The following is a 23,825-nucleotide window of genomic DNA, read 5'->3' as shown; positions in this document are numbered from 1 at the left end:
CTCTGATCCCATGTGGAGCTCTGCACCACACCTTGGTCCGCCCTGCCTTTTTATTGAAAGATACTTCACTCAAAGTGCTTTTAACCCTGAAGCTGTATCTTCATAAGAGACAGGAGGAGACGTGTACTACTTAATACCCTTTGTGGATTCAGTCTCTTTGTCATCTAATGTGATTATTTGACCCAAGTGCTGGGATGGATGGAGTACTGTACAGTAGAGAGCCCTTTCTTCCAGGAGAAGTGATTCAGTCTGAGCCACTGTATAAGAAGATGGACAGCACATTCTCAAGAGGAAATGTGTTTGTGTCCACGTACTGGAATTTATCCACCTTGACTGAGATGATGGCGTTGACCTGGAGTTGCTCCAGCAGGAACTGAGAGAGATTCTGGTATATGTTTTTAGTTTGCGTGCCAGACTCGCACACTGTCACGAGTGCCTGCTTTTTGACTTCTGCGTTGATGAAAAGCTCCAGCTTCAGGTCAACAGGATATTCTGGGCATTTCACGAGAAATTGCAGTTGGCAGAAGATGAGGTACAGTCCCGGGACCTGGATCACAAGATCCCCATCCTGATACCTGATTCCATGGATGATGCCATCTTTGTTCCAGGACAGTTTGGTTTGGTTTATATACTTTGATACTGGTAATAGGAGGACCAAAAATAAATAAGAATGGGTAAATTTCAGGTGAAAATTAAAAAATGTTCACTCAAGGTTCCCCATTCAAGATCCTTGCTCTCTATATTGTCAGCTATTCCAACCATCTGGATTCTCTTCCATGTCCTTCTTTATTACTCAAAGCTAGAGGGTCAGCACACAGCAAGGTATTGTACCTCCACCTCCTATACAATTGTTTTTCACTTAATTATTATATTATTCTGCTGTTATTACAATAGTACCTTCCCTTTTGCAGACTGTAAGCCCCTGTGCTGTATTGCCCACAAATTCATTTATTTTGTCAGTGAGCATTTGAGCAATGGGGACATATTTTTTGGTAGGTCTTGTGCAGAGTATCAGAAATGTGATATTTAATTTTGCTCAGTTAGCAGCCTATTGGATATCAAGATTTTCACTAAGGTTCATTCTTTTTAACCAGTCATTGTCTGATGCTTTGAATGTTTCCTTTCTTAAAGGGGATGGCCAAACATCGTGTAGAGTCCTCCCATAGATTCCAAGGGCCTCGTCCTTCCTGCCACTTATGGAAAAGCACAGATCTAGCAGGGTCTCTGAGCTCCTATGCTCTTGTCAGAAGCCATTTCCCAACAAGCAGAAATCGATGTTGGAGTGCCTTGTAGAACTGGAAAGCTGGCACTTTAGTTTGAATTGCCCCTGTGCTTTCCATTTAAACCTCTTGCAGTTCAATGAGAACTATTCTAACTGCACAGTTGAATTTTTAAAGGAAACAGAATGGCTGTCCAGAGCACCTTGGCCCTCTCCCCCATGTCTTACTCTTTGGCACTGTCAGCACTGCCCTTCCCTGAGGTGTGCTGCAGTGTGCAAACAGGCCCCGGAACCCACATGTTCATTAAGCTGCCAATCTAGGGTCAAGGCAGTTCTGTGGTGGCCTGGTGAATAACTTGGTCGAGGCAGAGATCAAGAGTTTCCTGTGTCAGGGAAAGCGACTGTGCACATGGTTGCAACTGGTAGGTGGTGGAATGGAGCGGTAGACTGGGATGGACGCAAGTATATTCAGAGGCCAGGCAGGCAACATAAAGGCGTCTGCAGGGCTGAGACCCATGCTCCAGGAGGACTCTTGTAGCTAGCGAGTACACTGTGCCCTGTTCCCTTTGGAGCACATAAACTGCGGTTACAAAGAGGAGCATGTGGGACATGGGGAACACATTCCTGTTTGGCCGTGGCCTCTGCTGTCACCACTGACTCACAGATTTCGTAAGGGCTGCAGGAGGTGGCCCTGTGGTTGGGATCCCAGGATTTGGTTACTGACCTTGGAGGTAGGCCCATGACTTCTTTAGGGGGGCCCTTTTCAAGACACAGGATATGTCATCTGAACAATTGCCTAAAAATAAGGAGATCATGCATTAAATGTCTTTTCTCTGCTCTGGAAACCAGAAAACCCTTGCTTTCCCCTCTCCCCTTCATGACCTGTGTTGCAGATAGTGATGATACTGTTTCCATCTGGGAGGCAAAAGGAAAGCCTGTTTATTTCTCATTTGCCATGAAGTCCTTTTAGGAGTTTGGAAAACAGCTGCTTCCACTGGGACTTCTACAGAAGCCTGTGGAATTTGGGGGATGGAAAACATGTGGTCCATTCCTAGAATCCATCTGTGGCTTTACCTATCTCACCCCATTTAACTTCCTAGAAGTCTGAGAGCAGTGTAATTAAAATTCCTTCATGGAGGAGTAAGGCCTGGGAACCAGCTAGATGAAGTGCATGGTTCTGGGGTGCCCAGCCAGGCAGGAGGTAGTCAGGAGGACAACTCTGGTCTATCATGCTCTTATTGTCTGGGTACTCTGACAGATTTTTAGCCGATTGATTCCCACAGTAACTCTGCCAGGATAGTCCTGATATCTGGATATATAGTTGATGATACAGGTCAGAGCCGGCTGGGGACACTCAGATTTACCCCAGGGCTGTCTGATTCCAGAAACCAAGTTTCCTCCTCAAGTCCATTTTGCTTATCAGTAAAGATAAACACACGTGTATTTTCAGCTTTAAGAGGGTAGAAGGTTAAGATCTAAGCAGGGAGCCTGGTATCTGGACCTTCTTTAGCAGAGGAAAAAGACAATATTTAATGTCATTCTATTTATTCTAGTATAATATTTTAAATATTATGTGCTGGTGGTAGGGGCTTATTAGAATCGTAAATAGTTGGGGTGCAAAGAATCAGGTTATACACTGCTTGCAAAGCATCTTGAATTCTGTGTCTTCTCTTTGGACCTTGGGATCCCTATCTGTAAAACTGGGAGATTTACAACCTGACACATCTCTTTGATGACGCCAGCTGAAAGACCATTCAGCCAGAGGCTGGGAAGCGACCCTCCTCTCCTTCAGCTGAAGCAGCGTGTTTGCTCACTGCCTCTCCGAGTAGCATTTGTGATGCTCACCATCCTTTTCCCAGGTCTGGGAAAGTCCCTCTGGCCTTCCTCACAACTCATGGGGCTTTATGGTGTTTGAAAATTAAAGGAAGAGTTCCCTCTACTGTCTGAACAAGTCCACTACTGGAGATACCCCAAGCAGAAGCACGGGCAGTTTTTACTCTTAATCTGCTTTCAACCCATAAAGAGATTCTGGTCCACAGGTGTCTGGGGATGAAAACTGCTGGAGATGGGAACTGGATGCTGTGGAACATGGGGTCAGTGGAAGCACGTTGGGTTCCCTTCTCTCTCAGGAGCCTTCTCTGAGTCGACTGTACCTGCGGGCCAGGGCCAAGCTCCTCCGCCTGGACTTCATGCCTGCTTGTGTACTGGCCCCTTCACCTCCCTCTAGCCCCAGGAGTGGCAGCAGTGCTAGAGGTGCCTATGGTGATAATGGCTGATACTGGGTGAGCGCTGCTTTCTGGGTACCTGCTAACCACATTACCTGCACTTTTCCACATAGCTGTCCCAGCCACCCCTTGAGAAGGATCCGATAACAGTTTCCATCTGGTATAGAGGATACCACAGCTTTTAGCAGCTGGTCAGAGGAAGAGGGGAGATTTGAACTGAGGCTGCCTGACTCTGTTGCCCTGGGAGACTGCCAACCCTTTTACTGGAGTTTGTGGCCTTGTGGTGCCCCTAAACACACCAGGTTGGTTGGCCATTTCACCTTGGGGCCTGCTCTCTATTCTGCTTGCTGTTGCCCCTTCCACTGAGCTACTGTGTCCAGATTGTAGCGGGGTCTGGGAAACCCACCCTTCCTCCGCTTGCCAGTTTGTCTCTTCCATTAGACTGTGAACCTCAGGGCAGAGACTGTTCATCCTTCCTCACTGCCAGGCCTAGAAAATGCTGTGTGAATGCTGGCTGAGCTGAATCGCCCAGTCCATCTCTCTCATTTCCCTCTGTATGTTGGCTAAGTTCTGAAGGCTTAAGTGAGGTGAACAGGGATGCTGGGCTGGCCTCTCCCCTGGGGCTGGAGTAACACCTGACCTTCGTTCCCAGGGTTCCGTATTAGGTTAGAGGAGATGGGAGATGAGACTCGGGTATGGCCGAGGCCGGTACTTCATGCCGGGCAGTCTATACAGCTTGGGGCAGCCTCTGTCAGGTGCGCTTCTGTAAACAGGTAGCTGTACAAGGACAAGCCTGGGCTTGCCTCTCACACAAACAGCTGCTTTTTTCTCCTTCCCCTTTGGTCTTTGCATGTGTGGTGGGTTGACCTCAGTTGTAATTCTGAGAAACCCAAGGATGGAAAAAAAAAAAAACCAGCCTTGTTTTGAAGCATTTGCATTTCCTGAAGTCAAATGGCATGGTATATTGTAGTTTTTCTTAAAGATCTTTTAGTTGGTTTCAAGTGGAAGGAAAAATACAGGCGATCCCCTTTAGGAAGAGCTGGCAGAGAGAAGGGAACTGGGAGTGAGGACTTGGAAGGAGTTGATGGGACTAGGATGTTGAAGTTGGAAGTGAAGCCAGAGGATGGCACACTTGGTTGGCTTTTAGCTTTGGACAAGGCTGAGAGCAGGAAGACAGTGCAGCCTGCTCTGTGGGGCCCAACACTAAGGCTGTTGTTAAGGCCCCTGAAGGCGAGAAAGCACTCACTTGTCGCCTCTGCTCTCACCCACAGCTCTCAGATGAGGCCGTGGCCAGGCCTTCACTAGATACGTAAGTCACACTCAGTTCTGCCCACTCAAAAAATTGACCAATCGCCGCTATTCAGAGACGGTGGGTTGCTTTGAGGGACAGGAAACGCTTGCCAAAAGGTAGAAGCCCTATTCCATGGGGCATGAGACACACGGTCTGAGTCTCCCTGCTGTCCTATAAATCCATGATAGGGTTTTCTTTTTTAGTTATGAAGGTAGGAAGGAATGAGTTATAAAAAATACTGTTGTGTACAGTCCCTAATGCTTCTGGACACTGAATGCTGGGAACATAGGAACAAAGCACACTCCTGCTTGATTCATTTCCCAACTGACTCTGATGTCTGTAGGGGTTTAGCTAGATTAGCTGAGCAGCTGGGGGGTGTAAGTGAAAACTGTCTGCAAGTTGTGGTTGTGCTGAGTTGACAACCTGGACTAGAATCTAGGAATTCCCCCTCTTTAATTTCTAATTGTCTGACGAATAGTGTGGATCTGATGATCTGGAAGGGGCCTTCTAGATGATTCTAACAGGCTGTCTAGACAGCTACATACACTGCCAGATCTGCTGCAGAAGGGGAAAGTCAGTCCCAGCCCTGCCTGTCTTTCTGTGGACATGTTGCTCTACCCCAGCCAGGAGACTGTCTTCAGACATTCAAATTGCAGGATATGCAAGATGGTCAAACAGGACATTTTAGCTCCGGAGATAATCTAAGTTCTGAACACCTTATTTCCGTAAACATTTGCATGGTTGCCAGAAATGGAACTACCTGAGAGCTCACTCCCCTAATCCAGGCTTGTCAGCCACACAACACGTGTTCCCTGACCTCATGCACCTGGCAGAATTGTGCTAGGCCCAACCAGTGAGTTCCTGACAGAGGCAGGGCCAGATCCTAGGATACCTTTCTCCCCATTGTGACACTCCATCCTTCAGACAACTCTGGAGTTCTGTGAATTCCTTTGAGGACCAAGATCTTCAGGTAGGCAAGCATTTAATCTGTTTTCCCAAAATTCGGCCACCTTTAGAAGGATCATGGAGCTTTCTTGGACTTTATTTTTGAAACTTGGGGAAAAATATGTGCTAATGAAAGAAGTAGGGGAAGTAGGGGAAAAGCTGCTGAAGGTGGCTGAAAAGATGATGCTTTAGAAATCAGAATAATGGCTACCTGAAGATGAGATACCATTTTGAGATCTTTGATATTAGACCTGACAAGACTGCTAGATTCTAAGTTAACCTAGACTTTGGTCCTTATGGGTGAGGAGAGCTAACCCAGAAAGACTTGAGGTCTGGCCCAGGACCCCAGAGAAGTTAGTGGCAGATAGATTGAGACACAGGGCTCCTTTCCTGGCTCCTCATGCAGGACTGTCACCCCTGTCTCTTAGTTGTCCCATGGAGAAGGGAGGGTAAAATGCAGGAAAAGGTGGGTTTGCAACCACTGTAGACAGTGGGCTGAAAATGGATGAGATAGGTGGAGGTGCTGGAAACTCGAGTACCAATGAGCCCCCTGGATGCCCTCTTGTTGGGGAGATAGCAGCAGGCTGCGGGTCGGCCTGTGCGCTGAGCCCTACCAGTCACCAATCGGGGGTTGGGCTCTGTCCAGATGCAGCACCCACCAGGGTGGCTCCGTGGTGGCAGTATAGGCCGCATCAGCATTCTGGCCAGATGGTATGTAGTCTGAGTGCCAGGCATCTTCCTGCTCCAGAGCCACATTGACAACAGGACAAGACAGAGCACACAGCAGTAACTGTACTTGGGTGCTAGTCAAGTCTTTTGGCTTTACACCTGTCACTTCCCCCAACTGACAGTCTGGTCCCACGCCTCTACGTGCATGGATGTTATGAAGTTGCAGTGAGGCTGCAGATGCCAAAGGGCCAGTGCAGCATGTGGCTCAGAGAGGACCCCTGCCCCTCTTTTCCTAGTTGTTCCATCTTAGGAATGCCCATTAGCAGAGTAGTGTTAGTGAGAAACTGCTCATGGCATTACCTGACAGATGGGAATTTCTCAACTTTGCATATAAGCAGGTGAGGCCATCCGATGCTTCCAGGAAAAGTGTGCAGGGTCCTCTTTGCATCTGATGAAGATAATTTAATCCTTCCATGTAAGGAGGGAATTTCCTAATAACTCATCTACTATGTGCTGGCACTATGCTGCATAGTACTGGGTGGATGGCCAGGAGATCCTAAAAGGGACATCTAGGAAAGAGGCTTTCCACTGACCAGTAGAATTTGGAATCAAAGTGAATCCTTACTGAAAGCTCATTTCAGGTGATTTCAACTGGACTGTTTCCTGGATGCCACTAGGCCAACCGGCAATGGAGAAGTGGACTTCAGGGGGTTATTTGTTAAACACAGAGCAGCTGGGCGACCCTGATGGGAACGCCGCCTGTGAGCGCCCATCCCAATATGCTCAGTATTAAGCATAAGTATCAGTAACTACAAATGGAGGTCAAGCTTTAACTCTGTGGAAGGCTGCTTCAGATTTGGGAGTCTTCAGTCTAACCTGTTGAATATATAAGGTAACCTATCTTGAATATATACGTTAATGTTATAGCTATTTTCTTGAGATTCACTTACTAAATGCAGCTTGAATTGATATTATTGGGGAGCATTTAAGAAGCACCTCTAAGGTGTGACACTTTAAAAGGCAAAGCAAGTCTGGAGCTGTCTGGTCAAATTTACTAACATTTTTAATAACTTTAAAAAAACCACTTCCTGTTACAGAAGCAAAGTATGGCAGCACCCTGAGAAAGTTAGGCTTGTGAGTTCACAGACATGGGTTCAAATTCCACCTCTGCTGCTCATTAATTGACTTTGCAGACTCACTCAGCTTCTTTGAATTCTCCTCAGAGTGCAAACAAGAACCTCCCTTGTAGAGTGGCTGGAGAATTAAATGAGCTAATGCATAGATGAGCTTGGTGCCCACCACCCACAGCTCACTAAACATTGATGCACTTCATTCCCTAGGCTGGGCTTGCACTGCTTGGCTCGTAGAATTCATGCCTACACCTGGTGTCGGAGACCTCAGATGAAATGGAGATGATGCCAGTGTGAGGGCTACCTGCTTTCCCTCCCTCCCTCCCTTCGCTTCTTCCCTCTGTCTTTTCTTTCTTCCTTCCCCAAAGTGAAAGACTGCTTTGCTCCAGGGGAACAGGGATATCGTCTAGATTCAGATTGTTTTGGTATTTATGTACCAAGTTCTATAGACAGCTCAGTGATTTAAATTTTTTTCCCTTTGCAATCTTTCCTCCACTCACCACCCCAGCCTGCCCCCATGATTCTTTCCCTGTCCGTTCACTTTCTTTCTCTTCGGCCTCCTTCTCTCTCCTCCTGTTTGGGGATGGGGCGGGTCTGAGCTGTGTCACTTTAGCTCTCTGGTCTCCAGGACCTACTCCACTTGATTCTGCATGGACTGTTTCAGTGTGTATCTTGTAGCGTAAGTCCTGACCTCTGTTGGGTCCGCTTTAAGTAAGGACAGCTTAAGAGTGGGTTTGAGTGTGTCTAAAGTAAACGGAGAAGCAGCTTAGGCCTCAGAGGTCTGCGAATTGCTGGAAAGTGATTTATCTCCTGAGCAGAATTACCCGCTGGCTGTGAAAAAGATCAAAGGTGACAGCTTCTGGTGGATTGGGACACTTAGAGGCAGGCCAGCCCTCTGACAGAAGTGGGCTCTGGGGCATCTCAGCCTGTAGAAGGCTGTTGTGCGGCCAGCATGGCATCCTTGCGCGCACCGTCCAGGGCTGCCAGGCTTCTTGAGTAGACAGCCTCTTTGGCTTAACTTCAGCTTGCCTTCAGATGGGGATTTTTCACTGTTTCTTTGGGGGTGGGCTCGTTATGCCTGGAGACAGCTTTACTTGACTGCTTTTAATGGAGGGGGCAGGGCAAGTGGAGAAGAAAGTAATCTGCTAAGTCATGCAAGAATTGTACTGTGATGGATGCATGAAATCATCGAAGACTTGCAAGAGATCTGATTCCTAAACTGTCATACTTAAAGCAAATGCCATACCGGGGTTAGCTTGGGTTGTCTGGCTTACCTCTACCACTCCTGATATCTTAGAGAACAGGACACTTGGGTCCCTTGAAGCAAGGGGAGTTGCTTCAAGCCCCAGGCTAGGAATGCAGGTATTCCAAAGTTCCATCCAGTTCTCTACCGTCTGTGCCTCATTTCCAGTTGGCTCTGACTTCAAGCAGAGGCAGGGGTGGGGGGGCTGTGCTCAGTGGTCTGTGAGGAACCGTACACGGTAGACCCACTGTTGGCACTTCCTCAGGGCTCCTGGAACCTCTGATGTTAGGGGCCCCATGAGATGAGCAGGGAAGACAGACCTGTTCTACCTGGCAGGCTGGTGAGGGACAGAGTCCTTCCAGGTCTCATGACCCTTTGGCTGCAAAGCTACGGCCTAAGTGCAGCCTCCAGTTCCCTGCTACAGGCTGTTGTTGCTTCCTGCCCCCCCACCCCCGCCCTCGCCTCCAGTGCAAACCTACATGTGCGGTCACTCACTGGGCCTCTCTACCCAGAAGTTGGCAACAGGGAACATGCTGCAGAGATGAGAAAACAAGCAGTGGTGGAGCAGGTGCCAAAGGAGTGCTAAAGAGCATTGGAAGGATTCCCAGCCTTGGAGAATAGGCAGGGCAAGAAAGAAGCACAGTCCCGAGTTTCACTGTGCACCTGACAATGGAGTTCTGGTTAAGCGAAAGGGCTCCTGGGGGCTGGCCTGGATTTTGAGGTCTTGCCCCACTCTTCACTGTTTGAACTTAGGCAAGTCCATAAACATCTGTGTGTTCTATCTCTGTACCTGTAAGTGGCATTAGCTGATGGTGAGGATGAGAGAGAGCCACAGAGGTTCGTGCTTGGCACAGAGGGACCATCCTGCTTCGTGCCTAATTTCACTCTGCCACATCCTTGTGCAAATGTAGTGAGGGAGTAAGAAAAAGATTTAAACATTGTCTGAAGAAATACTCTAATGCAGCTAAGAACGGTCACTGGTTTATTGCATTGTTAGAAAGGCCTGGGGACAAGACCAAGGCCACAAAATTCATTCTGCGACGAAAAGTCAGTAGAATTTTAATTTTTGCACAATTTGTGAGGGGCTGTGTATATAAGGTGGGGAGGCGTGGGGAGGATGTAAAGTTAGGTCAGTACGCATGGCAGAGGGCTGAACCCCAAGGCAGAGAGCTGTCCCTTGAGGAATCCCCAGGGACTGGAGTCACAGGGGCAGTTTCAGTTCTGCATTGCCTGCTGAGGCACTCTGGATACTGGCCTACCAGCTGCTCTGCATGCTCCACATCATGTTCTTTGTCACTGTGCTACAAACACTTGGAGTGTTGTTGGCACTGGGGGGTGGTGGGATCAAGGCAAAGCTGTCTGTTGCTTGGGACAGATAAGCCACAGAACATGAGTACATGTGAGATTCAGAATGTGTAGAAGCAGAAAATTGGAATAAGCAGAGACAAGAATTAGTGTAGCCTCCTTTTCCATGCAGCCCTCTTTGATTTCTCCAAGTATGTGGATGGAGCCCTTTTATTTTGATGTGAAAGAACAGAGTGAGTGACCCCTGAGTGGCAGACAAGGCTGGTATTTGCTATCCCATTTTAGGGGTTCTGTGTGAAAGCCTTACGATCTTCACTTTCTAGGTGGGAGGAGATGGTGTGGTGTTTAGTTCTCTCTCCAGTGCTTTTCCTGGTCCTGGTCCTGGCTGAATCCCTGTGGAATGAGGTGCTGAGTTCTGACTTTACTGGGAGAGATGTGAGGTTACAGTCTACTGTGGACCAGGAAGGGGGAGGGGGGCTTTTGTTGGGAATGAAAAGATTCTTTCATTGTAAAAAAAAAAAAAAAAAAATGGTGTGGCTTGCCTGTAGCTAGTGCCATCCTGTGTTGTTCATTTTAGTGAAAGCATGTGGTCCCCTTCCAGCGCAGACTGCTATTGGCTTCCAGCTACTGGTGGAGGAAGTCCGTCAAGATGGTAGCAGAAGGCTCCCTGGGAGCTTCTGGTATCTGCTCTTGTCACCACAGGGATAGCACATTCTGTCCCTTCTCCTAGCAGCGGCCTCTGCCTAGGCTGTCTTGCAGTGGGTGCTTCAGAAGGGGCAATTTTCTGTCTGTGCCTACTTAGTGACAACTTGCCCAGGGGAGTTGCCATAGCTTCAGATTCCAGATCATTATTAGACTTTCCTACACTTATGTGGAAGGAATTATTGTCCCATAAAGGGTGAGATCTTCCAGTTCATTTAGCACCTGCTCTTAGGTCCTGGATGAGAGCTAGGGAGGAAGAAAAATTCCCAGAGACATGTAGCCTGTTGGTACAAGGGTCATTTCTGGAGCCTTGGTCTTGGTCTTTCCACTATGCTCTGCTACCGTGTCCAGCTTGCCAAGTTAAGACAAGTGTATATCAAAAATGACTACAGGCTTAACCACTGGGTTTCTGCTTTTGGGTGTGGTTTGATTGCTTTGCTCAATCATGGTGAAGAAACACTCTTAACTGCAGCTACCTCCACGGTAGAGAATTGTTGGTAAAGCAAGATCACCTTTCAGTAGATGGTATCACCGAATGGGACCCCCAGAAAGGGATGTAGATTTGCATTAAAAGCAGGAGAGCACCAGAGACCACGTGTAGCAGGTCACTGAGATTTCAGGGCTGCAGCACATTGGCAGAGAGAGCGCGAGGAACCCTGGAGTCTGCCTCTGCTCTGCTGTCAACACCTTGGATGACCTTGGGCAAATCACTGGCTTCCCTGGGCCTCGGCCCTCAGTTGTAGCCCGGGACCAGTGACCCTCAGTTGCTGCTCACAGTATGGAGGCTAATGTTGACCCATGGGGGTGCGTGAAGGTCTTTATGAAGTTCCATAGGCTCTAGTGGGAATTAGTATTAGAAATTTTGTAATTGGCTGCAGAAACAATGAATTGTAAACTCAAGTGGGGTTAGGGTGCCTTTTTCCTCTGATCTCCATATTGATGACGCAGTTAAAAAAGGGCTCTGACAAGGGGTTTAGCCCAAGACCCCAAGGTGCTGGATTTCATGGACCAAAGAAAACTCATAAAGAAAATTCAGTGGCTGATGTATAGCGTGGGCACCTTTATGTTTTGCCTATTATGGTCATTAAAACAAAACAAAATAACTTGGACAAAAGCAAATTAATTTCCATCGATACCAGTGTCATGTTGTAAAAGGAGGGATGCATTAATACCAAAAAATGCAAGGAAGGGCTTACTCGCAGGAAAGCATGTCCCGTATGTTGGATGCAGTCAGCTGTGGGGAGGGAGGGTGCTGCTGCTTCTTTTCCCTGTTCTGCCCTGGACTTGCAATAGCTATGGGGGGGGGGGGTCCTGAACACTAGGAGGAGCAGCTGTGTTTGGGGCACTGTCAGATCGGGAGCCCGTGTTCCAGAGCACCTGAGGTCCTATTGCCTGGCACTGTGCTCATTTTTGACATCATGTGCCTATCTGCACATTGCCCATCTGCAATGTATGAAAAGTTCTGGTCTCTTTTGGAAACTCTGGGGGCAGGTGGTGGCGGCAGCATGGGAGTGGTGGGGAGAGAATATGACATGTTTGATATTTGCAAGTCTCAACAAGAATCTGTGTTCCATGTCCTGACTCCAAAGCTGTGTCATCTCCATGCCAGAGGTCAGCAAGCTCTAGTCTGGCTCAGATCCAGCCACCACCTCATTCTTCTCTAAGTATTATGGACCCATGGCTGTACACACTCCTCTCACAGAATCTCTTGCTGTGTCTGTGCAATGGCATAGTTGACTTGCAGCAAAGTTGACTTGTAGCAGAGACCTCAGGCCTGCAAAGTCTAAATGTTTACTGTCTGGGTTTCACAGGAAAAAATTGCTGACTTCTGCATTATAACATGTTGCTTTTTATATTAATTTAGCTGTCTACAGAGACATTATAGAAAATGCAGTCACATGGTAAGTAATTCTAGCCCAGGTTAACATGTTGTTGATAGACTGTCATTATTCATCTGCCGTGAAAGATGCAGAGGGCCTGTATGTTTGGGGCCTTTGGTCCTTATTTCCTAAGTCTCTTGGTGACTGCAGGAAAACAGTGACTACGGGTGTCTGAGGACTCTGCAAGGGTGAAGCTGTTGTTTAGAGAGCTGTGTCTATGGGTTTGTGTCCTAAGGATGCTTGGGGACCCCGCTGGGTGCCTATGGTGACCTGCTCTTTCTCTTTCACTTCTTTTCTTTAAGCTCACACCATCCAGTAGTGCTTGCTATCTAGGTTCTAAAGATTATAGGACTAGATGGGAGTACTGTCCCTGGCAGAAGGAACATAAGATTGGGACAAGTATATCTGGATTCCAGATGAGGACATCTGGGGTCTAGTTTGGGCTTCATATGACCTTGGTCTTGATACTGGGTTTTGCTTTTCTTCCTCAGTGCAAGGAAAATTTTCCTCAAATGATCTCAAAGTGTTTAACCCTCAGTACTAACCTAAGTCGGCATACGGCCCCCTGGGGCTAGTGACTTTAGTGATTTGGAGAGGTGGGTGATGAGAAGAAGGTCTGTTTTCACTATGCATTTTGAGTATTACCAGTTCTTTAAGGATTACTGTGTGCTGGTCGCCATGCTAAGCAATTGATGGATGAGATCAGATTCGCTTCTCTAATACCTTAATGAGATGGATATTGTTATTCCCATTTCATCGATGAGGGACTGAGGCCCCCAGGTGGAACGTGGAGCTAAGATTCATATCTCCAAGTTTTAAGCTCCTGACACAAAGTTTTGTGTTCCTGCCCTTGTCCATGCTATAGCCTGTGCCTGAGGTTGACTTTTCATTTGGGGATTGTTAAGGGCTGGTTGGAGACTTGTGGGCACCAGAGTGCCAGTCAGAATCTTCTGAGATGAATCAAGATGCCTCTGCTCATCCCGAGGGGCCCCACATCCACCCACTTGTCTTCCGGGCTTTGTCATGCTGTTTCTGCTTGTCATCAGCTATGACGTGACAAGAATGATTGAAGATTCACTTACTCCCAATGCTAAGATCTTACCTCCTTTCAAAGGAAAGTTGTCCGGTGGGTTGGGAATAGAGTCCTAGAAGAGAAAAGCAGAAAGAGCAGCATGAGGATGGCATCCATGTTGAGACAGCTCTTTTCTTTGTTTTTTTTTTTTTTTTTTTTTAACTTGTGTCATCAACATACTGAGTAATTCAGAATTTGCTTTTCATCTGATTCTTAAATCTTAAGTTAATTCACTGACATAGTTTGCAGTGGACTTTCTGATCTGCAGACAAAGGTGATTATCCATTGTGCAGGGGAGGAACCAGAGACAGAGGAAAAAGAGTTTTTGGATAGCTCAGGAGTCAAAATCTGGAACTTTCAACTCCCCGTCCAGGGCTTTGGTTTTCACCCCCACATGCATTACTTTTCTCATTTCCATCAACATAAGAACACTCATGCGTAGTACATAATATGTTTTTCCCCCATGTTTGACTCATCCAACATGAGGTGTATGTTAAATATACCTGGGGACAGATACTTTGTCTCTCTTTTGTGGTTGGAAATTCTGAATTAATTGAATGTTTATTTGCCAAATATTGTGGCGATATGGCAGATAATTAAATTCATAATAAGTTGTGAATCTTTTACAAGTTTATGTTTGAATTGATAATGTTTATAAATATGTAACATAAGTAGTACCTAGTTATGTGCTTATATATTCATACTTTTATCCTTACTATAATAAACTCTGTGTGTGTGTGTGTGTGTGTGTGTATACACAACGAATGCATTAAATATAAGCGTATAGGCCCTCCCTGGTGGCACAACGTGTTAAAGCACAGCACTGAGAGGCTAAAGGCACTTCCGCATGAGTTCGATCCCCCCCTGCCCCGGAGGTGACCACATGGCGTGGCAGACCTCTCCTGACGCGCCCACTGCTCCCCTCAGCAGTGTACTTTGTTGATCTGCCTGTTCTGCTCCCCACTCTGTCTCTGGTGAATCCTCTCACCCTCCACATCTCTGGCCTGTACCCCAGTTCTGTATGAATAAATAAATCTTAAAAATAAATAAATAAATAAATATATGTAAGTGATAGAACAGAAACATTAGAGACCCCCTGAAAGGGGAGTCTCCAGACTGGGAGACTGGAAGAAATGTAAAGGAAATCTTGACCGGTTCTGAGAAAGAAGGCAACAGAAGCAAGGGGGCATGGTTGGTCACGCCTGTGGACCTCCTTTCCCCTGCCAACCCACAGCCATGGGCACCTTTCTGCTGACCTGCCAATGAGCATTGAGGTGTCTCACTCATATTTTGACCAGCTCAGATTGGCATCTTCTATTATGCCTTTGATAGAAATATGAATAATTACAGAGCAATGAACATTTACAAAGCCTTTGCCAGATCAAGAAGTTAGCCTTTTCCCACATCTTATTCTCAGAGTGTTTAGGAATACCTAGGGCCATCTGCCATTTTGCCCTGCTATGTCTCCAGGCTGCGTCTCCAGGCTGCTGTCCTTTGCCTTCCTCTGACATCTCCTTTTCTGCTCAATGGATCCTGTTCCAGCCCAGGGACATGGGAGTAGGTGAAGGAAATATCCTGAAGGCCAAACCCTGGCATAGCTCTGCTCTGGAGCTGGGTGAATAAACTGTTGGACTTCAGATTTTCAGAGAAAAGTGAACTTGGCCTGGGAGATCCTTTGTTCTCTGGTATAATATTTTCTAATTTTATTGTTTTAGCTGAAAGTTCTTGACCTAACCATGCTGTGGTCTGTCAGTTACACATGCAGTTCACTGGAAAACCTGACATCATAAAAATCCCCGCTGTGTTACCTCTGTATGGCAACAAACAGCAAGTCAAAATGTTAGAGATGCCAACTTTGCTTCCCAGTACGACCAGCCACTCCTATGATGTGCCAGTGCACAGAAGGAAACATTGGCATCTAAATAAGCTGTGAAGACAGGGCAAGTGTCAGCAGTCCTGGGAAGAATCTGGGGAAAGCGAGAGGAGGTAAAACAGCAAAACCGGTGGCAGTGCCTAGAGGCCACTAGCGGGGCTGGGGGCGGGCAGAGAGCCTGACACTGCACATGCCGAGCGAGCACCCGGAGGGGGCAACCAGTGCCTGCGTCACTGGAAGACACGCTGTGGATTTCATGGTCACGGAAGCCTTTGTATTTACAAGAGACAAATGCACGTGTAACTGGGACAGCAACTTGCAATAAGAGCTATGCAGGAAAAGAGTGTTTCCAGATCGCACTTGAAGTTGAACATGTGTAGTAATCATCCGGGGAGTGAGTTTAAAAGCAAATTCCAATTCAGCAGGCTAGGGTGGGGCCTATGAGTATTTTGACAAGCTCCCAGATGATATCAGTGCTCCAGGTCCACGACATGCTTTCAGTAGCAAAGATTGTATTGCTAACATCTGGGCGGAGGACCTCCGTCTGGCTGAGTGGTCAAGGAGGCCTCTGTGTATTGTCGCTGAAGGGCTCTCTGTTTTTTAACTTATGACGAGGATGTCAGAACAAAGCAGGTCAGTGTGGGGATGAAGCCTGTTGCCTAAACCTTTCCCCAAGACCCCGGACATCTACAACTATTTCTATTTTGAAAAGTTCCTGGGATGAGGTCTCTATAGCTTCCCCTGGCTGCTGTGAGACAAGATCAGTGAATGAGGAGCAGAAGTGAACTGAAATGCCTTTTAGTCCATCAAATTAATTTTTCAGAAGAGGAAGCTGAGATAGCTCCATCAGTCAGTGGCAGCTACTGGGCTTGAATTCTCTGGTGCAACACCATTCTGTGTTGCCCCCAGAACAGTTCTGTCTGCAGAAGTCAAAAATAGAAAAGCTCATCTTTTCCTCCTCTGCCCTCCCATCAGCAGTCCTTGCGTTTGAGTTGAGAAGCAGGGTATAAAGAGAGAATGACTTAAAATTTGCCTTAGGAGCTCTACTAAGTGCTGCCATTCAACTCTTCATTGAATTGTCTTCCAGCTCTAGAACTCTCTTCCAGATCTTGCCTGGGCATCTGGGTCCTGGCTGGGGACATGTGAATGCTCTTGTTCAGCAACTTGGCTTTCATGTGCATAGTCCATAGGCTACACACACACACCTGCTGTGGACTTTTCCAGATCATCATTCTCAGAGCCATCGAGCAGTTCAGGAAACTTCGTCTCCATGGTTACCAGCCAGCTACACTTTAAGTGGACTGCTTTTGTTGCAGACTCCAGCTGTCTAGTGGATATCCCCCAATAATTTTTCTGTGCTGGAAGGAGGAACCCTCATGTTTAACTGGCTTATTCCCAGTTGCCTAGGACTTTGTTTATTCATTTTCTTTAATCAGTGTGATTAGAAATCTAATAATCCTTCCCTTCACTGGGATGTTGCAGACATAATAAAATACTTCATTTAAGTTGTCAACAAGTACTTGAAAATGGTAGCATTTTTGTTGATGCTGATAATGTGCCTGATTTTCCCTACTATTTTCAAAGACGTTTCTTTTTAAAGAGCACTGATGTGCAGGGCTCATCTGCTTCCACTTTGGGTTTTAACAGAAGATGTCCTCTCTGACTGTAAATGACCAAAGGCAACTAAAGTTTGGCACATGCCCAGGGCATTTCCTATCTCTTCCCATTGTGGACTCTGCACTGTCTTGGACCATGAGGGTTCTGAATATCTAGTAACACCTTTCTTATTGTCAAGCTAACATGACTAAGCACTTAATGAGGGAGCGTAATCCTCTAGGGTTAAAAACTTTAGCTGTGTTGTGTTCCTTGATCGTTACTCAAGTTAGTGATTGACTGAAACGTTGAGCAAGACATTCTGTGATTATTACAGAAAGCCCTAAAGATGGTGAATAGCAGGGAAGGAATTAAAAGCCAGTTGTGCTGGCTTGAAAGGCAAGGGTCTTCGGTGCACACTCTTCTGCCACTTTAGGGGGAGCAGGGTGAAGCTGGGCCTGACAATTCTTGCCTAAGACTTGCCAGCACAGTGAAAGGTAGTTATAAAAAGTCACCAGAAAAGATTATTTTCCCTGGTCGCCTTCAGTTTGAGGTGGTTAGCAAAGGTGGGATGGCATCAGAGTGGCTCTGAGCCAGGCTTCTCCTACTGAGGTCCTTGTTAAAATGCTGATTGGACTCAGTAGTTTTAAGCTGAGGCCAGAGGCTTTGCAGGTCTCCGCAACTTTCGAATGATGCCAGTGTACTGGGCCTGGGCCATACTTGGAATAGTTTTAAAGACATTAGTTAACAGGCAATCAGGACACTGGAGGTCTTCCTTCCTGGAAATATGGCTCCCGAAGGCTGACTGTGAGGCTGAGCTCGGATAATGTGTCGGAGCTTTCTTTGTGTACAGATTGGGGTGCATCCTGTCCTCTCATTTTCCTGCCAGCTCGTCCTGCCCCAGCTCTAATTCCTGCTGCTCACACCTTTGGTCTGTACTGTACTGACCTCTGTTCTGACCCTGCCACCCTGTCTCCCATGGACTTGCCTTGCTCTGGGCTGTCTCTCTTGCCTCACCTGGAGAGCCCCACCCCAGCCACTGCCTTCCCATGGAGCATTCTCTATAGAGTGCCGGCTCAGAACCATGCAGGGGGTGATGAAACAGGCAATCCATATTCTGCAGTCCTGTCTGCACGAGCTGAAGCAGACAAGAATCATCAAGAAATGCTGAAGCTGCTGAGCCAGAAGAGTATTGCCCCAGTAATAAGAAAAGAAAAAACAGGGTTTGTTGTTTTTGTTTGGAAAAGAGATAGCAGGCTCACCAGTGGGGTGGTGCAAGGTACACATTGCCTATTGTACTATCTGTGTGAAAAAATGTCTCCTCTGAATAGAGTTGTGCGGAAACATTAAGACACATTCAGATGTGACCGTCCTGCAAGATTGTTGACTGGATCCTTCCCAAGAAAATCATGAGAAACAAGTGGCTAGTGGTAGGGGAGGTTATAGTTCATAACTTCTCAAATTTTAGCTCACGCACAGGTCACTCATTAAAATGCAGATTGTGATTCAGTTGGTCTAGAACGGGCCTGAGGTTCTGCATTTCTCAGGTTTTCTATCCTTTGTGGCATTCTAGACTAAAGCAGAGATTTAAAAAAATTGTGATTGACCATAAATTGGATTCTGGGTTCCCAAATAAGAACATGGCACAACTATAGGAGATACCTTTGGACATCAAAAAATGCCAAAAAGGGAAATTAAAAAAACATAGATTTTTATTTTTATATAAATATATATTTGTAATATAAATTTATGTATTTACATATAAATGTAGACATACACAAAATTTGTTATAAGATGATATGGAATTAACGTGAACTTCCTTGGATTGCTTTTGGCACTGAGGTAAGTAGGAGATAGATAGTGAAATACATACTGGCAAAAGGTCACATGACTCCAACTATTTTATATATATAGAAAGACCTCAAATATGGTGAAATATTAATAAATTCTGGCAAAAGGTTATATGGGAGTTTTCTATTTTTCTCTGAGTTTGAAAATTTTCAAAAAAAGATTTGGACTTAGCATGCGAACCTTCTCAGGGTTCTTGGAGGAGTCTGGCTTCTGTGCCAGCTCTTCTGCAAACCCTCCTGTCATCCTAAATGGAGATTTTCCACGCCTCTCTGGTCTGTTGGCATTTTGTGCTGTTCTGTCCCACCCTCAAGTTCTTGGGTGTTTAGGCCTTACCCTCTCGATGTAAAGAATTCCCAGCAAATGGGAGTACTACCCTGTCCGCTTGGGGCCTCCCCTCATAATCCAGCACAGGATTTGCCCCAGAGATTGTCTCAATTAATTGAAGGCTTTGGGCACCAGGTAGAGAGAAATATCATAAGCCATTTCACCCTTAGATGTTATCTGAGCTTTAAAGCAAACCAAAAGCCGGCAGCAAAAATCACTGACCCTGACGAGACACTGAGACACCGTGCCTCAACTCAGGAAGTAGAATTGTGCTGCAAAGATGTAGGAAATTTTCTTTGAATGTGAAAGCAGGAGGCAACTGCTTTCTCTTCTTTTTAGAGAGCATCTTCTTGACCACCTAATGATTGGGAGCCCTCGCTCCAAACTTTTGGGACATAAACGGATCTTTCAGCTGCTGGGTAAAACCCAACCTCTGGCTTTCTAACTGAGATTGGAGACTTTAGGGCCTCTTACAATGTAAACGCTTCTGGTGTTAACTTTGTAACCTGTTTCCTTAAATAAACCTTTGTCTCTGGAGGAGATAAGAGGAATTTGGTTACTTTTCTCTTTGCTGCTTAAGTTGTGTGAAATTTCCGGCTGTAGTATGTTGTATTTACCCAGTGTCAGATTTCTTTCCATAATGAAGAGGTTGGGGTGTGCCTTTTTTTTTTTTTTAATAGGACTTTTGATGTTTCAAGAACTTAAGGGAGGCTGATCGACAGTATAATGAAATGGAAATTACACATTGCTGTCACTAGGAATTTATCCTACAGATACTTGCAGAGATGCATGCAGGGCAAAAAGTCCACAGAGCAACATTTATGTGGTCACTAGGCACAGATGAATGGACCCACGAAGCAGTCACCTAAGAGAATATGAGGAGACTTCTCAGGAATGAGGTGGACTGCCACATACAGGCGGGTCTTCCAGATTTATTGTCAAGTCAGTAAGATAAGGCGAAAAATTAAGGGTTTACTGTGGTATGTCCATCATATCTCTCTAGATGCACAGGTTTTATACTGACACACGGAGCTGATGTCCTTGCTGTCTTGTTGGCCAGGAGTGCCCTGTCCTCTGATTTCCCTTCTTCACCTGTTTGTATTATACTCATTTATGAATTCAACTGAAAACTAATTTCTAGTGAAAGTTTTTCTTAAATCTGTCTGGGGGGGAAAAAATAACACAACTCTTGTCTCCTTAATTTGTGGCCCACTACGTGCCTATCATCCATAATTACTGTTTGTAATGTCATCTTTTTTCTCACTTAGAACTGTGTCGTCTTACACCAGTAAAAGAACTCCCATGGATCCCCACTCTTACTGCTATTCAGCTTCACACACACTTTGTGGCCATCAACCAATTCCATTTTTTAATGATTGTGTTGTGAGTTTAAGTCTTTTGGGTCTTTTCTACTGATTTCTTTACTAGAGATTCTGTTTGAGTCCAGAATTTCTTCATTTGTCCGAGTTCTGTCCAGAGTCTTGTCTTCTTCCTGCAGGAAGCCTTCACTGATAAGCTCAGAGGAACTTTTTCTACTTAGCTTTTGAAGCAGTTAGTACCTGAACAAATAACTTGAGATGATCTGCGTAAAACACTTACACACTTAATGTCACATTGCTTTTAAGTAAGTAAATGCTATTTCTCAGGTTAAAAAAATCACAGCACATTTGACCATACACTCAGAATATGAAGTAAATCATTTCATAACCAGTCTGAAGAGTAAGTCAAGGAAATGGATACATAAAGAGCCTCCAGAGATGAGTAGGAACAATTTTTAGTGCTTCTCTGACTGTGTCTTGGCAAAGAACACTATTCTAATTAAACCATCAGTCTTGATTCCACTAATTCCTCAGGATGCCTTAACTTGAACCGGGTTCCCTTTCTGTTCCCATGTTCTCCACATTTACAATAACAAGGCAGAAAGATCCACTCTGGTTCCATCATGGAAACAGTCTGTTCACCTAAAAGTGAGATTTGAGTAAGGGCCATTGTGGATTTCTCTCTCGGTTTACACACCATCAGCCCGTCCCTCCCCCCAGACTCTCTCTTCTTTCCTTTTACTTTCTCTCATCCATGTCTGGTCTTCCTTCTCTACTCCAGTCTTTTTTTCCTCCCTCCTCCCTCCTTCCATTCTTCTCTCCTTCCCTCCTTAGTTATTCTGATTACAACTTTTACAGGTCCCTTGAATTTCTTTCCAGTGACCATGGCTATAAAATGACACACCTCTTGTTTACTTCTGGTTAGAATAACTGAAACCATAGAGCCTCTGGGGGGAAGTGCCCCTAAAATGTCCACAGGAGTAGTAGTCTTAGTAGATGTAGATGAACCCATTAAGCTACAATTTCATAAATTCTGTCTAAATCAAATTGTTAGCAATTCTGAGCAGTTTTCTTTCGCTTTTGTGGTGATAAGAATCTCTGAGCTTCATTTACATTTCAAAGCTTGATGACACTTGAGAAAGAGAATCCAAAGCCTTTGAAAACCTGGTTCTTTTTAAATAGTATCTAAGTTACACTTGATCTAAGACAAGTGAAAGAAAACCAGCGCAAATCCTGCAAGATTGCAATACCATGAAAAAAGGGAACTGTGAAGGAACAAACCGAAATATTCTGACTTGGGCAGGATATGGAGGTTACAGTTTTAACCGATCCAAATGAACAGAAGCTGTACCTCATTAAAACAATTCATGAGCGGTATCTGCTATCAGTACAGTATTTTCTGTAAAGTACGTCCTAGGAGAGTCTCTGTAAACACCCATTTCCTAAGATACAAAGTAGCTTCCTCCTTCTCTGCTGTTTTCATAATAATTGTTACCCTTTACTTCAAACAAAACACATCTTCTAAGACAGTTTCTATGCAGTGTGTCCACAATGGCTTATACATTTACTTTTTGAGGACTCTTTGAGGGAACAGGTGTTACAAACATGCCTGCTTTCTGTGTTATTTATTGTACCCCCCCCGCCCCCCCAAACCCCAGCTCCTCAAAGCAGAGTCTCTGGAGGAAGCTTTAATGCAGAAAAGCCCAAAGCACTGAGCAGCCTTGGTCTTCTCGCTCCTCCTTCCCTTACAGACCTTGGCCCCTAAACATCCTAGTTCAAAGTGCTCTCGGCAGTAGATAGGGCCTCAGAAATGGCAAGAACATTTGAAGTGAAAATATGGAACCTTGGAATCTAGTCTGAAGACCTTGAAGACCTGATGATAAGTTCTGTAAACACGTTACCAGGTTTCCTTACTGCTTCCTTCCTCGACACCAGCGAAAAGCTCGGCACAATTTGAACCTAATTTCTCAAGGCTAACAGCTCTGCTTCATTCTCTTGGCTCACGTGAGTTTGGCTCGAGAAAGTTTTCTCTCAAAAAGTCAAATTGTGTGAAAGCAGTAAGTTCTTGTTTCTTTTCTCCCGTTGTCTACATGATGCATCACCTCCCTCGGCCTCTCTTCCCACAGATTTGCAAATATATTCCCAAGGATCTCTGAGGGCAAACTGAACAAAAGTCAGAAAGGAAAGTGAGGGTGAGGAGTCCACTTACCGTCCTCTGAACTATCAACACCATAATGGTCGCCACAGCAAAGATGAGACCCACAGCCAACGAGACTGTGATGAAATAGAAGTAACCGCGACTAGTCCCCAAGTGGCTGGTGACGGAGCCTGCCGGCACATGCATGGCTGTGTCTTGAGAGGGGGCCACTCCGTCGAGTGCCTGCTGCAGCCCTGAGTCCATTCTTATATAGCCTTCCCCACATCACACCTTATCTCTCCTCATCTGACTCGGTTCTGGGCCCATCTCGGTTCCAAGAAGGATTCTTCCCCCTGCATCCTGAATCATGTGACTTGGAAAAAAACCTTCACCGGCTGCCTTGCGAAGAAATTCTTCTCTGGGGGCGTGAGGCGAAAGGCAGCAGCAGGGGTGGGGGAGAGGTTCATTTTTCATCGCCAGGGATTACTTTGACTGCAGAGAAACCAGCTACAGAGAAGGTGGCTGATGTCAGAGGGCGAGTAGGAAAATGACGGTTTCCCTGATCTGTATGTGTGTGCGCGCGCCTGTGTGTGCACAAAGTAACTTCTGTTTTCGTTTAGACGCAGCCACAGAACGCCTTCCTGCTCCAGAAGCTGCACATTTCTCTTTAGCGAGGCCTGTGGCTCAGAAGTCCTGGCTGGGTAGCATCTCTCTTGGACCTCAGGCTGGATTCTTTGTGCTGCGGCAGAGTAACTCCAAAGTTTAATAATACCAGCTCTGGCTGACAAACTGGAAGGACTTCCAGATACATGAAAAGAAAGAGTCCACAAATAGGGGATTGATCCAAGGGGGGACCAGCTCACAGCAGTGTGGAATTGGAGGGGGGTCAAGACACTGGTAAGAGCAGGAATCTGGAAACACTAATCTTCTGAACCAGGAATTCCTGCAGCATGTATCGGGATCTGCCATAACATAAAAAGGGGAAGCCTCCACGGGAGGAGGGGGTGGAGACATGCTGTGGTGCAAACGCGTGGGGGCGTGTGCCCT

At 46.0% G+C, this 23,825-nt stretch overlaps 1 protein-coding gene across 1 annotated transcript; it reads right to left on the bottom strand.

The window, feature by feature from the left end:
• Window positions 1-244: 244 nt before the first annotated feature.
• Window positions 245-23,334, bottom strand: TNFSF8 (tumor necrosis factor (ligand) superfamily, member 8). Its single transcript, XM_004677400.1, has 4 exons — window positions 22,851-23,334; window positions 13,712-13,754; window positions 1,944-2,015; window positions 245-639 (listed from the first exon to the last, which is right to left on the bottom strand). The coding sequence occupies exons 1-4, from the start codon at window positions 23,040-23,042 to the stop codon at window positions 245-247; spliced, it is 702 nt and encodes a 233-aa protein (XP_004677457.1). The 5' UTR covers window positions 23,043-23,334.
• Window positions 23,335-23,825: the final 491 nt, after the last annotated feature.

Source organism: Condylura cristata, unplaced genomic scaffold, assembly GCF_000260355.1.
Source record: "Condylura cristata isolate star-nosed mole 26May11 unplaced genomic scaffold, ConCri1.0 scaffold00006, whole genome shotgun sequence".
In the NCBI taxonomy this organism is placed as follows: Eukaryota; Metazoa; Chordata; class Mammalia; order Eulipotyphla; family Talpidae; genus Condylura; species Condylura cristata.
This window is presented reverse-complemented; position numbering and strand designations above follow the sequence as displayed.